Here is a 15,194-nt window from a genome sequence, read left to right as displayed (position 1 = left end):
GTGACTCTCCGAGCTCCATCCGAAACCGTCGGGACGGCCCTGACGTCACCGAAAAGCCCTCTTGGGATAGGATGGCTGCGTCCCGTTACGGCGGAAATGCCCCCTACGATCTCCCTCTCAGGTTAGAGACGGGAAGATGCGGCCTGAGGTTCCTTTCCCGCCAAGATGAGCGGTCCCCTCTGTGATTGGCTGAGGAGCTCGCACCTCGGGTCACGTGCGAGAGAGGCGGTGGGAAAGAGAGCTAAGTGGAGACGGCTCTCACTGCCGCCTCTGATTGGCTGCAGGACTCGCGCCTGCCCTCCCTATTGGCCGAGTCTAGACCAAGGGGAGGCGGGGACTCTGTTCGGAGGTTAGCTCCACCCTCCATCGCCTGGCTGTCGCGGGGACTGGATGTCGCGGGGTGGTGCCTACTCTGGGACGACTTTCTCCCACCTTGGCGGGGAGAGGACGGAGGTAAGCAGGCCAGGGTCACCCAGGGCTGGGCAGAAGAAGGCCGCAGATGGGAAGGAGGGCCTGGGATGTTGGATCTGCAGCTGGGGGAGGTCTCATTGGACTGACAGATAGGGAAACTGAGGCCCAGGAAGGTTGGGCGACTTGGCCAGGGTCACACAAGCGGTGAGCAATCCAGGGCTCCTCCATAGTCCCGAGGCCCTATGGCAACGTCGGCGGAGAGCGCAGGAGGAGTTACAGGATGACATCATCGCCTGTTAGAAGAAGGCCCCAAGGACTGGGCGCATTCCCAGCAGCTCTGCCAAGGCCCCCCTCCCTCCCTGGCTGATCTAGCCCGAGAGAAGATCCCCAAGACCTGGCTAGCTGGAAAGGCTGGAATCCAGAGACGTCCAGAGCCCGGAGCCCCGTCTGCCTTTGCCTGCCAGCCCATGGCCTCCCCAGCTGGCAGGAGAAGCCGCCTCCCACATGGCATTCAGCACAGAGGACCCCCAGCCGCATGCCCTGCCCCTCTCCTTCCTGCCTGCATGACCTGTGCTGATCCTGGGTCTAGATTCATTTCACAAGTTCTTTCACATATTCACATCTTCACTGAACAGACACATCTGGGGCCAGAGGCCCAGGGTGAAAGCCAGGGCTTTGGTTTAGCAAAGTGGAGAGAGGGCACCCCGATGGTTGTCTCAGGGACACCCCTGAATCCCTGACTTGCTCTGCTTATCCCAACTTTGTTTGATGAAGGCCGGACAATGTGTGATGGAAAAGGCTCATCTCTTCTTTATGATCTGTGTGCATTTGGGCCCCTGCCTCACCTCCTCATCTGTAAATTGAGGTTATTGGGTAGGGTGGTTTTGAGGCTTACATGAGATAAGGGGTACATGGTTAGAAAAACCCTAGATAGAGAAGCTCAGACCAGTTACATGGGATGGAACCAGAACCAGATTCTGCTGCCTTTTGACCCAAGCCTTCGGGCATGGGCAGGCCATTCTTGGGAGTTATCTAGGTAACTAGAGGAGATGTGATTTACCCACTTCCTTTTCTTCTTTTTGTCCTTTGGTCGCCCTCTTTCACTGCAATACTTGGGACATCCTATCCTGTGACACACAACCTTACACTGCTACACCTCTGCCTTGTCTCCTTTCCCATGGAGATTTCTGGGCTTTGACATGAGCCAAATATTTCCTTCTTTTGAGCTGCATCCTCTGAAATTCCTCTGGAAAGTGTTGAGCCCCATACCAACTAACCTGGGTTTCAAAATAACCCCAGTAAAACTACTGCCTGCTCATTTAACCAACCAATCCAATTTCAGTTGTTACTAATGAGATACAAGGAGACTAATCATGATTAGTGGAATGACAGTGTCCAGTAGCATGGCAAACTGTCCATTCGCAGGTCATCCAGTTACTCTTTGCCTGAGTTAATTCCTATAGCTCTCCACTTTTGTGTGGAGGATCGATTGTGTGCTTGTTCCAGAAAACAGGGAAATTTGTGTGTACAGAGTTTCTTATTAGAACTCCTCTCCTTAGGACTTCCCCCCTTCCCCATTGCATAAAGTCTGAGTAGCAATGTACTGCACTCCCCTTCACCCACCCACCCCACCCCCCACGGTACCTACTTATGACCGACTCTCTCAACTTTATTCTACTCCCCCTTTCTCATTCATCTCATCTCATCTGCAGCAGCAGTAGGCTTTCCTAACGGGATCATGAAAATGGCAAACCTGTTTTGCCTGTTAAGGGTGGGTGGAATTAGCCAGCCTAGAACATGACTTTGTCTAGCCCCACTCTTGGGCACGAATGCAGCCAAGAAGGGAATGTGGACAAACTGGAGTCCGAGAAGGAAATAGAAAAGGATGAGGGCAAAGATGAAACTACCACTCCCTTCTCCCTTGCCCTGTACTGCTTGGGCTCCTCATCCCCAACAGCCTTCCAGCCAGAAAAAACCAGCTCAGGATGAGAAAAAAGAAAACTTTATTTGACATAAAATATGTGCAAGTGGACAAGGAGACTCCGTAACTGTTAGTGGGAACTAGGGATGCCTGGGATGGAGGAAGAAAAGAATGTAATAGAATCAGGAAGAAGGAAGGCTGAGTTATTTTGGGGAGAAAGGGAAGGAAACTCAGAAAAACAAATCCATAAGAGGGTCTGGGTGGAACTCTCTCTCCAAAGGGCCCACAAAACCATCTGAAGGACAAGGGTGGGCCCAGCGGGTGAAGAAGCTGCTTCTGGCGAAGAGGGATACGCTTCTGTGAGGGTCTCAGAGTATTGTGTAGTAATACATAGCCAACAACATCACAGGAAGCTGAGGAAAGAGAGAAGAGATGGGAGTGAGGAGCATACCCTTATAGTCAAACTCTTCCTCTGCCCAGGCTCCTAGGCTAGAGGGGAAGGGGGAATCTTCTGCCAGGGGACTGGGTTAGTGTAAATGGGGAAATAGGATTAATTCTAACTTCCCCAGTTTCTTAAGCACTCCTGTCCCAGCATCCTTCATTATGGGTTTTTGCCTTCCCAGATCTTGCCCTGGACCCCTCTCACCGTCCACATAAGGATGGCAAATCCAAACCAAGAGATGCCCCAGGTGTAGCTGTCAATGGCATGGCCAATATGTTCAAAGCAGCCCTGTAGGGGAAAGGTACAGTGATGGAGAGGTTGGGTTGAGCAAAAGTGGGGTGTATTTATAGCAGCTCTTTTTGTGGTGGCTATGAACTGGAAATCAAAGGAATGCCCATCAATTGGGGAATGGCTAAACAAGCTGTGGAATATGATTGTGATAGAATATTATTGTGCCATAAGAAATGACAAGCAGGATGATTTCAGAAAAACCTGGAAAGACTTACATGTACTGATGCAAAATGAAGTGAGCAGAACCAGGGGAACGTTGTACACAGTAACAGTGATATTGTTCAATGAAGAACTGTGAATGACTTAGCTGTTCTCAGCCATACAATGACCCAAGACAATCCCAAAGGACTCATGCTGAAGCAGACTATCCACCTCCAGAGAAAGAACTCATATTGTCTGAATATGGATGGAAGCATGCTATTTTTCACCTTCTTACTTTCTTTCTTTTTCTTTTATCCAAATCTTGTACAACATGACTAATACAGACGTGTTTTACATGATTACACACGTATAAACTATATCTGATTGGTTACCATCTCAGCAGGGATGGAAGTAAGGGATAAAATTTGGAACTCAAAATTTAAAAAACAAACAAACCAACTAAATGTTAAAAAAAATTGTTTCAATATGTAATTGGGGAGGAGAAATATATATATATATGTGAATGACCATGTGATTAGAAAAAGAAAGCAATAGTGAGTGGAGTGAAAGGCAAGGTCTGGTGGTACCTTGGTGAAGAGGTAATCTTGGTGGCCAAGCCGACATCCCTCCTCATTGAGGGGGTTGAAGTTGGCGTCTCTACGGCAGCACAATGGGGGCCAAGGAAACTCAGCCTCTGAGGTGGTCTCTCGGAAGGCTGATGTGAAGATCACCCAGTCTAGGGGCCCTGAGGTGCCACAGCATTGTTGCTGGAAAGACAGGCAGTGGAGGGAGAGAGAGAAAAAAGGCATAGAATGAGAGACTCCTTTTAACACAGAACCCAGTATCTGACTCAGCTCTGGGTTTCTCCCTTTAGATCCCACTTGTCTTCAACAATCTTAGTGTCTACGGCTCACATCCTAGATTCTGGATGCCCACACTGCCCTCTATACAGCCTGCGCATCCCACTGTCCTTGAGGAAGTCCGGGAATACCCTCACCTCAATCATGACTCGATCCCAGAAACGAGTCAGTTCCTGGCCTTGGCTCGTGGGGGCATTGTAATATGTCAGCATCTGCTTGGTAAGAAGTGCTGGATTTGATACCATCTGGAGTTAGAAGAAAGGAGTGAGAAGAGAGAGGAGGGATTCCTCAGAACTAGGAGGGGAAAAATTCCTCTGAGAGATAATGCTGACCCCTTCCCTGCTCAGTCCTTCTTCCCCGCTGCCAAGCCTCTCTAGGGTTCTTAACTCTGTGTCCTGGACTCCTTGGGCAGGGTGGGGAAGCCTGCATACACCTTCTCACCTCAGAATCATGTTTTAAATGCATAAAATAAAATCCAGAGGATTATCTTGGAAACCAGTTATATTGCAATAATTATTAAAATCTTTTGGAATACAAGTTCACAAACTCTAGGTTAAGGATCCTTGCTCTGACCCCATATCTCCAAATTCTCCCTCCACAAGCATCCTCTGTCCCCTTTCCTCCACCCCTTGACTCCCTTGGGGTACTCACATAGTCTCTGTGGGTATATGATGTGATGCACGAGGCACATTCAAATACATAGACAATCAGCATTAATACCAGGTACTGGAGAGGAAAGAGAAGAGGGTCCAATAGGAAAGAGATAGGATCTATGGTGGTGGGGGGCAGGGGAGGGTGACTTGGGATCATGGTTGGATGATTTGTCATAAAAGGGAATGGATTCAGATAAAAGTGGCTAATTGAGATTCAATCAGGAAATTGTGGTTCCCAGGGAAATTGGGAGAGAAGTGGCTAAAAGCCTTTAGCCACTTCTGCTGTCACCCATTTCCCTCCCCATCCTGCCCCACTCCCCTCCTGACCGTGAGAAGCATTCCTCGGCTGTGGCACAGCACTGCTCCTATACCAAAGCTGGCAACCACGAAAAGGGAGAAGCCGGTGAAAATGGCTATCCAAGCCCCTGCGAAGACGTCATCCTTGCCAGAGACCCCGAGCAGAGGGTAAACCCGGTACTGATCTGCTGTCACCCAAACAGTCTCCGCAAACAGCGCCAGGCCTGACATCTGGACCAAGGGGCCAGTCAAGGTGAGGCACACCCCTGCCAACCCCTTCTGGTGCCCTTCAGCCCAGCTTCCAACATCTTTCACCCAGCCCCTTGTAATTCCCCACCGCCATCAACTTCAACCAATTCAACATTTATTGACCGAAAGTCTTACTACTTCAGAATATTCCCCAATCTCTTTTCCTAATGCCCCCTGTAATGTTTTATATCACCTGTCCTGTTTTTGATATGTTCAGATCACATTTGAGTATAGACCCATTCTCCCCTATATTTTCATGGCTATGATCCCATATTATCACATGCAAAGCAACTAAGTCAATGTGGTTTTTTTCTTTTACTCAATTAATCCTGTTTCTTCATCCACATTAACTCAAATCCCTTGCTAAGGATGTCAGCACTGCCAAATGAGGGCTCTGGGCAGAGGGATGGTATATTATTTTCCCCAAATCCAGCCTCTTGCTTCTCACTCTTACAATACCATTTCCCCCACTAATCCCTATGCCCTAAAACTGCTTCTTTTCTTTCCTATAATCCACTCTAAGCAAACAATACCTTCAGTTTTCTGACTGAACCCTATTTCCCCAACCCTAACCCCTTGGGAGAAGACCCCAGGGACATACAGGGGACCAAGATATGTTTACCAGGATGATGATGTTTCCAAAGACCAGTAAGCCCACCACTGCTGGGGACCCCTTCTCTCCTGCCATGAGCCCCTGCAACACAAATGCAATTCCAAGGGCCCCCCATATCTATTTTGCTATTCAGTTTCTCCCCTGTTAACAGTCTCCTCAGTTCTTCTGATCTGATTGTGTCTATCCCCACAAACCCAGAAACCAGATTTTTATTTAGCTCCCTGATCCTAGTTCCTTTCTTACCTCTTGTTTGCCCTGATGATTGTCAGTTAGTCTTTGCTGGGACCCCAGGGCAGCTTTTTATATCATCCAAAGGAATGTGTGTGAATGTGTGTGTGTGTGTGTGTGTGTGTGTGTGTGTGTGTGTGTGTGTGTCTGCGGCCACACCCTGAATTCCCTTTCCTTTACACAATTGGGGCAGAGTGCAGCATTTTTGGGTTTCTCGGGTGTTTGAAGAAACTGAAATTCCTGATGTGCCTAATTCAGGGGGCACAGGGGAAGGATGGGGAATTAACAGGAAAGGGGGGCTGTAGATGATGGCTATGGAGTTGGGAGAGAGGTGAGGTTTAAATTGCAAGAGAGTCAGCTAGAACAAGAGGATCTTTTTCGGCGAAGGAGAATCCAGACAAGACGCCTTAAAGAGAAGAGATGAACCTATTTTTAGGGTCTGTCAAGAAGGAACCATTGACTTTGGGGGTATTGAGGTAATCATTTCTTTCTCATTTCCTTCTTGTTCCCCACAAACTTTTCCTAGACCTGAAAATCTAGTCTGTGCAGTTTAGGGGTGTGTCTCGTGGGGCAGGATACGTGGGAATTAAGTGAAATGCCGTATGATAGCCAAGGAAGATGGCCTTTGGGGAAAGGGTCGAGCTGCTCAGAAAGACCCAGCATGTTAGTGGCTTAATGGGTAGGAATTACAGTTGATGGTAATGATGAAGTAACTACATTACTTACACTGTACTCACACATAGCCAACCACCCTAGTTCAACTTCTTGACTAGTGTTCCTGCCTCCAGTCTCTTCACTTTCCAATTCATTCTTCCTATAACCACCAAAATCATTTTTAAAAACACAGATCTAACCATGCCATGCCCCTGGTCAAAAAACCTCAGTTGACTTTCTATCCCTAGGCCAAGAGAGAATAAAATACAGACTCTTTAGCCTAACATTGAAGGCTACAATCTAACTCCAAAATATCTTTCTAATTTTATTTAATTTAATAAATTTTCAATTTTATTTTAATTTAATTAATTTAATTTAATTCTAAAATTAATGAACACCCAATAAAGGAATGTTTCCATATATAAAATAAAATAGGAGATTGAACACAAAAGCACAAATCTACACCTCCAAATCTGCTTGGTTTTTCCTCCAAATAACAATTCACCATGTTCTTTTCAAGGCTATACTACTTGTCTGCTTCCTACTAACCCTCCTCTTCTGAGCATTTTAAAAAATGCTTCAGTGTTCCTCACTTTTTTTTTAGTAAGCCTTTTGGGATATTCTCCAAGTTAAGAGGCGAAAAATAAAACCCTAATATTTCTAGTGCATGACCTGGCAAAACAAATCCCTGCCATTGACCGTGTCTGAGCACGGCTTCTCACTGCCCACAGGGCAGAGTTGAAACTCCTGAAGGCCCTTCATGATCTGGTAGTAACCTGCTTTTCCAACTTATTTTCTGTCTTCCCACACAAACCCTTTCCTCCAGCCAAACTGATCTATTCACCATTCCTAGAACACATCTTGGCCTTTCCCTCCTACAAACCTTTGCCTAGGCATCTTCCTGCTCCTAGAATGATCTTTGCTTCATCTCTGCTTGTTGAAATCAAGTCCATCCTTCATGATCCAGCTTGAATGCCACCTCTTATTGTTCTGATGATTATAGCTTTGTAGTATAGTTTGGGATCTGATACTGCTAGACTTCCTTCATTTCCTTTTTTTTCATTGATTCTCTTAACATTCTTGAACTTTTTTTTCCTCCAGATGAATTTTAGAAATTCTCTGTAAAGTAATTCTTTGGTAGTTTGATGGGTATAGTAAAATGATTCAGGTAGTAGTGTCATTTTTGGTATATTGGTGTAGCCTACCCATTAGCAATTAATATTTCTCCAGTTATTTAAATGTCTTTATTTGTGTGAAGAATGTTTTGAAATTGTGTTCATGTAGTTCCTGTGTGTGTATTGGCAGATAGATTCCCGAGTATTTTATATTGCCTACAGCTAATTTAAATGGAATTTCTCTATTTCTTCCTGATGGATTTTGTTGGTAACATAGTATGTGCAAACTCCCTGAGGGTCAAATTTTTTTACCTTATAACTCTATGTATCACCCATGGGACCTTGAATAACAGTAAGTGCCCAATAAGTTTTTTTCTGTTTTATTGTTACAAATTTGACAAAAATCAACAAACGAACATTTCTTTATACAAAAAGAAAAATGGGGCTGTGTATGGAACCATCAATTTTCATTATGTACAGCTTTTTAAAAACAGTAATATAAGATAAGATTTGTTGTAAAGTGCTTTGCTAAAGGGCTACATAAATACTGGCTCTTATTATTATCACCGATATCTTATTATTTTGATTTTCATGTGGTTAGTTCCAACATTGCCTTATTTGTCTCTGTCCCATCCTGAATTTCCTTCTACTCTCTACTGTGTATTTTTTTTGTGATCTACTTTCTTTTTTTTCTCTCTTTTTTTAGCATCATGATCAACACCTCAGATTATTCCCCCCCAAATCTTCCTTGAATATGTAAAAAATAGATACCTCCACTGTAACAAATACGTATTGTCCCACAAAACAAAACCACATTTCATGAAAATGTATGCCTTGCTTTGTATTTCTGGTCTACCATTTCTTCCTGAAGAGATGGAAGACATGCTTCATCATTAGTCTTTTGGAGTCATGATTGATCATCACCTTCATTAGAGTTCTGAATCCTTCCAAGCTGTTTGTCTTTTCCCTGTTGTAGTAACTGTATAAATTCTTCCCTGAATTCTGCTCTTTTTACTTTGCATCAGTTCATGTAAGTCTTCTGGGATTTCTCTAAATGCATTCCTTTCACCATTTCTTAGGACACAGTAATGTTCCGTTACATTGATAGACCACGATTTATTCAGTCATATTCTAGGTGAGGAACATCCCCTTTGTTTTCAGTTCTTTGCTACAACAAAAAGACTGTCTCCTGACTTCCTTCCTTTAGGATTTAGTTCAAATCCTACCTCCAGAAAGAGGCTTTTCTTACTAGGGCCTTTTCTGAGATCACCTTCCATTTGCAACACACACACACACACACACGCATATATACAACTTGCATGTACGTTGTTGTTACTTTGGTGTCTCACCCATTAGATTGTGAGGTCCTTGTTTTTCCCTTTCTTTGTATCCGTAGTGCTCAGCATGGTGTTAGGCACATAGGAGGTACTTAGTAATGGCTTATTGACTGACTATAAATGTTTTTGTACATATGAGACATTTTCCTCTTTCTTTTATCTCTTTGGGATATAGGCCTGGCAATGGTACTATTTGCTCAGACTGTATCACAATCACTCTCACCTGTGTCTCTAAGAAGCTGCAGCATGCGCTGCGGCCACATCCCGGTAAATCTTCAGCAGACGGCCAAACCAAGTTGAGGGTAACCAAGGGGTCTCAGACCCATTGATGCGTTAGGGGGGTGTCTACTCCAAGCATGTGAAGACTTCCTCTGTTGGAATGGATGGATGAGAACAATTTGTTCCAACAGCCATGAAGGCAGATGAAGCAGGAGATGTGGATCGCTTAGAGCTTGGTTAGACACCAAAGATGCCAAGGTCATTCACTGCATCCTGAGTCACCACCAGTCATCTTGACTCTGTCCTGCCACTGGACTATGATGACTCTGGAGGAGAGAGTGAGGCTGACGACTTCATGCAACTCTGCCTCGCTTAAATCCAATTTATGCACGAGTCAAAAGACATCATCCATCCCATTTTACTATTATGCCTCAAAGTCCTGTGGTGACAGACAAGAGATGAAGCAGCAGGTGCGGATTCACTGGGAGCTGTAGTCACAACCCTACACACAGGCAGCCCAGGCCATAGGGTCTTTTCTCACTGGAAGCAGCAGTGGGACTTGACAGACCTCTGGATGTCTGAGCAGCCTTTTAACGATCGCACTGCTCACCTCTTGATGTGAGGAAGGGGGCTAGAAAAGGTGCCCTAAACATTGTCTGCTTACCCAACCCTGGCCTGATTACCACCGTAGGTGGGGAATCCCACTATGCGGTCGAAACACAAAAAAATGTACAAAATGTACAGAAACATCTCCAAAGATGATTCCACTCATCATCGGTACATGAAATGTGTGCACACTATTAGACAACACAAAATCCAGTAGACCAGAAAGACGAACTGCTCTTGTTGCAAGAGAACTCAACAGGCATCACATCCAAAAAGCAGCCCTGAGTGACACAAGGTTGACAAATGAAGGCCAGCTTACTGAAGTTGGAACTGGAAGCACATTTTTCTGTAGTGTGCACAGTGAAGGGGAGCACTGTGAAGCTGGCATGGGTTTTGCAATCAAAACTAATCTTATCAGCAAGTTGGTATGCCTGCCAAAAGGAGTGAATAACAGGCTCATGACAACGTGATTGCCACTCACAGGAAAACGCCATGCCACCATCATCAGTGCTTATGCTCCCACCATGACAAACCCTGAAGAAGTCAAAGAAAAATTTTATGAAGACCTAGAGACTCTTATTATCAATGTGCCAAAAGAGGACAATTATCATTCTGGGTGACTTTAATGCTAGAGTAGGCTCAGACTACCAGACTTGGCAGGGAGTTCTAGGGTGGAATGGAGTTGGAAACAGCAACAGCAATGGTCATTTACTGCTGAAGACTTGTGCATCATGTGACCTTCTCATCACCAACACTGTTTTCGTTTACCTAAATGCAATGAAACTTCATGGATGCTCCCTCACAGCAAACACTGGCATCTAATAGGTTATGTGATTGTAAGGAGAAGAGACAAGATGTGAGAGTGACAAAGGCAATGTGTGGTGCAGAGTGCTGAACTGATCGTAGACTCATCCTTTCCAAGCTAAATATTTGAATTCATCAAAAGTGCTGCCCCCAAGGCAAAATGACTACCAGAAGAATTAATGTCAACAGATTAGAGCTCTTTTCCAAGCATGAACAGTTTGTTGCTAACTTGTAGGGAAAGTTGAGCCAGCACATAGTTGGCAACAGTGGAGCAGAAAAGGAGTGGACAGTTTTCAGAGATTTGGTGTCTGGCACTGCATTTACTCATCTGGGTCAGAACATTTGCAAACACCAAGACTGGTTCGATGAAAATGGTGGGGAAATTCAGAAGCTGCTAAACAAAAAATGAGAACTCCACAGGATATACCAGCAGGATAGTCCATCTACCTCTAAAAAGGCAGCATTTAATTTCATTAAAAGCAAAGTACAAGCAAAACTTAGAGAGATGCAGGATTCCTGACTCAGTAAGAAGGCAGATGAAATTCAGTTTTATGCTGATAGTAACAATTCAAAGCACTTTTGTGATTCCCAGAAAGCTATTTATGGACTAAAAACCTATAGTACATCACAGCTACTCAGTGCTGATGGAGCCACATTGATTGGTAATAAGGACATAATCCTAGAGAGATGGACTGAACACTTCCATAGTGTTCTCAACAGACCATCATCAATCAATGATGAGGCCATTGACTGTTTACCTCAAGTTGAAGTCAATCCCTCCTTAGCTGAACCTCCAACTGAAGAAGAGGTTTTGAGGGCCATTAGGCTCCTTTCATGTGACAAAGCACCTGGTACTGATTCTATTCCAGCTGAGATTCACAAGGTAGGAGGACCATTGCTCGTACAAAAGCTGATTGAAATTTTCTAGGTTATATGGCAAGAGGAGGTTATTCCCCAGGAGTTCAAGGATGCCTCCATTGTCCATCTCTACAGAGGTAAAGGGAATAGATTGTTCTGTGACAATCACGGGGTCGGGGGGGGGGGGGAGAGTCCACTTTCTTAGTCATTGCTGGCAAAATTCTTGCTAGAGTCCTCCTTAATAGGCTGGTCCTTCACCTGGAAGATGGTCATCTATCTGAGAGTCAGTGTGGCTTCAGAAAGGGCAGAGGAACAGTAGATATGGTGTTTGCTACCTGACAACTCCAGGAGAAATGCCAGGAGCAGAACAGAGCTCTGTACCCAACATTTGTAGATCTGACCAAGGCCTTTGACACTGTTAGTCATGAGGGCTTATGGAAAATTATGTCAAAATTTGGTTGCCCAGAGAAGTTCATCACTATTGTATGTCGATTTTATGGTGGCATGTTTGCCCAGGTTTTGGATAGTGAACAATGCTCTCGTGCCCAGTCACCAGTGGAGTGAAACAGGGCTGTGTGCTTGCTCCCATGCTTTTTAGCATGATGTTTTCAGCCATGTTGTCAAATGCTTTCAATGAGGATGAACATGGCATCAAGGTCAACTGCCGTACTGATGGTAAGTTCTTCAATTTGAAAAGGCAAGACCAAAGTGGAGGGAGTGTTGGTGCATGATTTTCTGTTTGCAGATGATTGCACGCTCAATACAGCCTCTGAAGCTGAGATGCAACAAAGTATGGATCAATTCTCTGTGCTAATTTGGCCTAATAATTAACACCAAGAAAACACAGGTGCTCCATTAGCCACCACCACACCATCCATATATGGAACCATTGATTACAACAAATGAAGAAGTTTTGAATGCTATGGATAAGTTCACTTATCTTGGTAGTGTACTTTCCAAGGATGTATACATTGACAATGAGGTTGATGCATGTATTGCTGGAGTTAGTTCAGCGTTTGGGAGGCTCTGAAGAAAAGTTTGGGAGAGAAGAGGTGTTAGACTGACTACCAGACTGAAGGTCTACAGAGCCGTTGTGCTGACCTCATTGTTGTATGTCCGTGAAACATGAACAGTCTACCAGCGCCATGCCAGGAAACTGAATCGCTTCCATTTGAACTGTCTTAGGAAGATTCTGAGGATTGCCTGGCAGGATAAGTTACCAGACACTGAAGTCCTTGCTTGAGCTGAACTGACAAACATTCAAAGTATGCTTCAGAGAGCCCAACTCCGATGGGCTGGCCATGTTGTTCAAATGCAAAATGTACGCTTGCCAAAAAGACTATTTTATGAAGAACTCTCGTGGGGCAGGCGATCACATGGTGAGCAGAAGAAGCAATACAAGGACATTCTCAAGATCTCTCTCAAGAACTTTGGATTTGACTGTGCAACATGGGAGACACTGGCACAGGATGATTTGTCATGGCGTGCCATGACATCAGAAAGGGTGCTGTCCTCTATGAGCAAAGCAGAATTGAAACAGCACAAAGGAAATGTAGGATGCATAAATTTGGGATATCCACCTCAAATATTCATATGGACTATCTGTGGTAGAGTATTCCAAGCTTGAATTGGTCTGATCAGCCACAGTTGGACACGCTGAAACTTGACTTTATCACCATGATGTCATTTTGGTCCTCTTCGAAGATGAAGGACAACAACCAACCAACCAACCATCACAATACAGTCACTTTGAGTTTAAGTCCAAATTACATTCCAGAATGATTGGACCAACTCACAGCACCATCAGCAGAGCATTAGAATTATCAATTTTGTGCTGGAAGGCACCTTTGAGGCCCCTGAGTCCAACCCCACCTTATATACAGAAACTGAGACACAGAAAAGTTAAGTGACTTGCCCAGGGTCACATAGCTAGGAAGTGAATAAAACAGGATATGAACTCAAGACTTCTTGACTCTAGGCCCACAGCTCTATCCACTACACTATACTGTCCCGTCTATGCCTGTTCTTCTCTCATGTCCACCTCCCTTGTTATCCCACCCTCACCACTGCCAGTTCCTATGTTATCTCAAGCTGAGCCTCCATGGATGCCTCCCTACTCCTACTTAATGTCAGTGCGTGCAGTGTGTGCGTCCTCCCATGGCAACTCCCATAATCGTCATTTCCCTTTCTGGCCATCATTGTCAATCTGATGGGAGGGAGGGAGAATCTCTGATTTGTTTTTATTTTCATTTCTCTTATTCTGAGTGATTCTGAACATTTTTTCACAAGGTTATTGATCTTCTTTTGAGAACCACTTGTTCTCATCCTTTCGATCAATCAATCAATAAACATTGATTAAGCACCAGATATGCCAGGTATTGGGCTAAGCTCTGAGGATACAAAAAGAGGCAAAAGACGCTTGTGGTCCTCAAGGGACTTCCAATCTCATGGGGGAGACAGCATGCAAACAAGCTATATAGAGGTGATTAACAGAGGGAAGGCACTAGAATTAAAAGAGATGGGACAGGCCTGCAATGAATGATGGGATTGTAGCTGTAACTGAAAGGAAGCTGGGGAAGCCAGTGCAGGAGTTGAGAAGGAGGAGTGTTCTAGGCATGGAGGACAGCCAGAACAAATGGAGTGACAGAGTCTTCCTTGTAGGCGGACTGGTCAGGAGGTCAGCGTCACTGGATTAAAGAGCATGTAGGGTATAAGGAGACTGGAAAAGTAGGAGAGGTCCAGGTGATGAAGGGCTTTGAAGGTCAAACAAATGAGTTTGTATTTGACCTTGAAGGCAATAGGGAGTAAGTGAGGCGGGGTTGTAGTCAGACCTACATGCTTTAGGAAAATCACTTTAGTGGCTAAATAGAGGAAGGACTGCAGTGAGAAGAGACTGGAGGCAGATAGACCCCCTCCCCAACATAGCCTGCCCCAGCAGCTGCTGTAATAGTCCAGGTGTGATGTGATGAAAGCCTGGACTGAAGTGAGAGCAATATCAGAGGAGAGGAGGAGGTGTATTGGAGAGATGTTGCACAGGTAAAGTCAACAGGCCTTGGCAATGGCTTGGATGTGGGGGGGCGGGGAGAGAATGAGGACCCCTGGTTTGGAGGCTAGGGGAGGATGGCATTGTTCCCTACAGTAACTGGGACATGGTAGGGGCAGCAGGGGTTAGGGGAAACATAATGACTTCCATTTTATACATGTTGAGTTGAAGATGTCTAGCACATACCCTGTACAAGATGTCTAGAAAGCAGTTGAAAATGAGAGATTGGAAGTCAGTAGAGCTTGGGGCAGGATAGGTAGATTTGAGATTCATCAGAGTAGAGATGATAATTAAATCCATGGCAGCTGATGAGGCTCCCAACTGAAGGACTATGGAGGGAGAAGAGAAGAGGGTTCAGGACAGAATCATGTGGGATGCCACAGTTTGAAGGTGTGGTCTGGATGAGAATCCAGCAGAGACAGAGAAGGAGCAGTCAGAGAGATTGGAGGAGA

The 15,194-nt window shown here is 45.0% G+C and overlaps 1 protein-coding gene and 1 long non-coding RNA gene across 4 annotated transcripts in view; one reads left to right on the top strand and one right to left on the bottom strand.

Moving 5' to 3' along the window:
• Positions 1 to 83: 83 nt before the first annotated feature.
• Positions 84 to 15,194, top strand: part of LOC140508450 (uncharacterized) — a 24,591-nt gene continuing 9,480 nt past the window's right edge. The window contains exons 1-4 of one of the 2 annotated variants that reach the window (XR_011968433.1): positions 84 to 453; positions 2,956 to 3,075; positions 4,081 to 4,285; positions 5,056 to 5,269. This is a non-coding gene — a long non-coding RNA (uncharacterized lncRNA). Of the gene's footprint in view, positions 454 to 2,955; positions 3,076 to 4,080; positions 4,565 to 5,055; positions 5,270 to 15,194 lie in introns of those variants that run through there. The other variant, XR_011968432.1, reaches the window with a different exon arrangement.
• UPK1A (uroplakin 1A) lies at positions 2,398 to 6,195 on the bottom strand. 2 transcript variants are annotated; one of them, XM_072616355.1, is made up of 8 exons: positions 6,122 to 6,174; positions 5,888 to 5,959; positions 5,047 to 5,247; positions 4,718 to 4,792; positions 4,204 to 4,311; positions 3,794 to 3,973; positions 2,979 to 3,062; positions 2,398 to 2,745 (listed from the first exon to the last, which is right to left on the bottom strand). In XM_072616355.1, the coding sequence occupies exons 2-8, from the start codon at positions 5,951 to 5,953 to the stop codon at positions 2,701 to 2,703; spliced, it is 759 nt and encodes a 252-aa protein (XP_072472456.1). In that variant the 5' UTR covers positions 5,954 to 5,959; positions 6,122 to 6,174; the 3' UTR covers positions 2,398 to 2,700. The 2 variants fall into 2 exon arrangements, with proteins under 2 accessions (XP_072472456.1, XP_072472457.1); XM_072616356.1 differs by lacking the exon at positions 5,888 to 5,959 and having other exon boundaries at positions 6,122 to 6,195.

Source organism: Notamacropus eugenii, chromosome 5, assembly GCF_028372415.1.
Source record: "Notamacropus eugenii isolate mMacEug1 chromosome 5, mMacEug1.pri_v2, whole genome shotgun sequence".
NCBI lineage: Eukaryota > Metazoa > Chordata > Mammalia > Diprotodontia > Macropodidae > Notamacropus > Notamacropus eugenii.
The sequence above is the reverse complement of the archived record's forward strand: the minus strand, read 5'-3'. Positions and strand labels throughout refer to the sequence as shown.

What these genes read in the sequence shown, in the direction of transcription:
- UPK1A (XM_072616355.1), bottom strand. Translation starts at nt 5,953, where the DNA reads ATGGCAGGAGAGAAGGGGTCCCCAGCAGTGGTGGGCTTACTGGTCTTT. An exon ending in TTGGAAACATCATCATCCTG is followed by an intron (nt 5,248 to 5,887) that starts GTAAACATATCT and finishes CCCTTGGTCCAG; the next exon opens with ATGTCAGGCCTGGCGCTGTT. An exon ending in TTGCCATCCTTATGTGGACG is followed by an intron (nt 2,746 to 2,978) that starts GTGAGAGGGGTC and finishes CTCTTTCCTCAG; the next exon opens with CTTCCTGTGATGTTGTTGGC.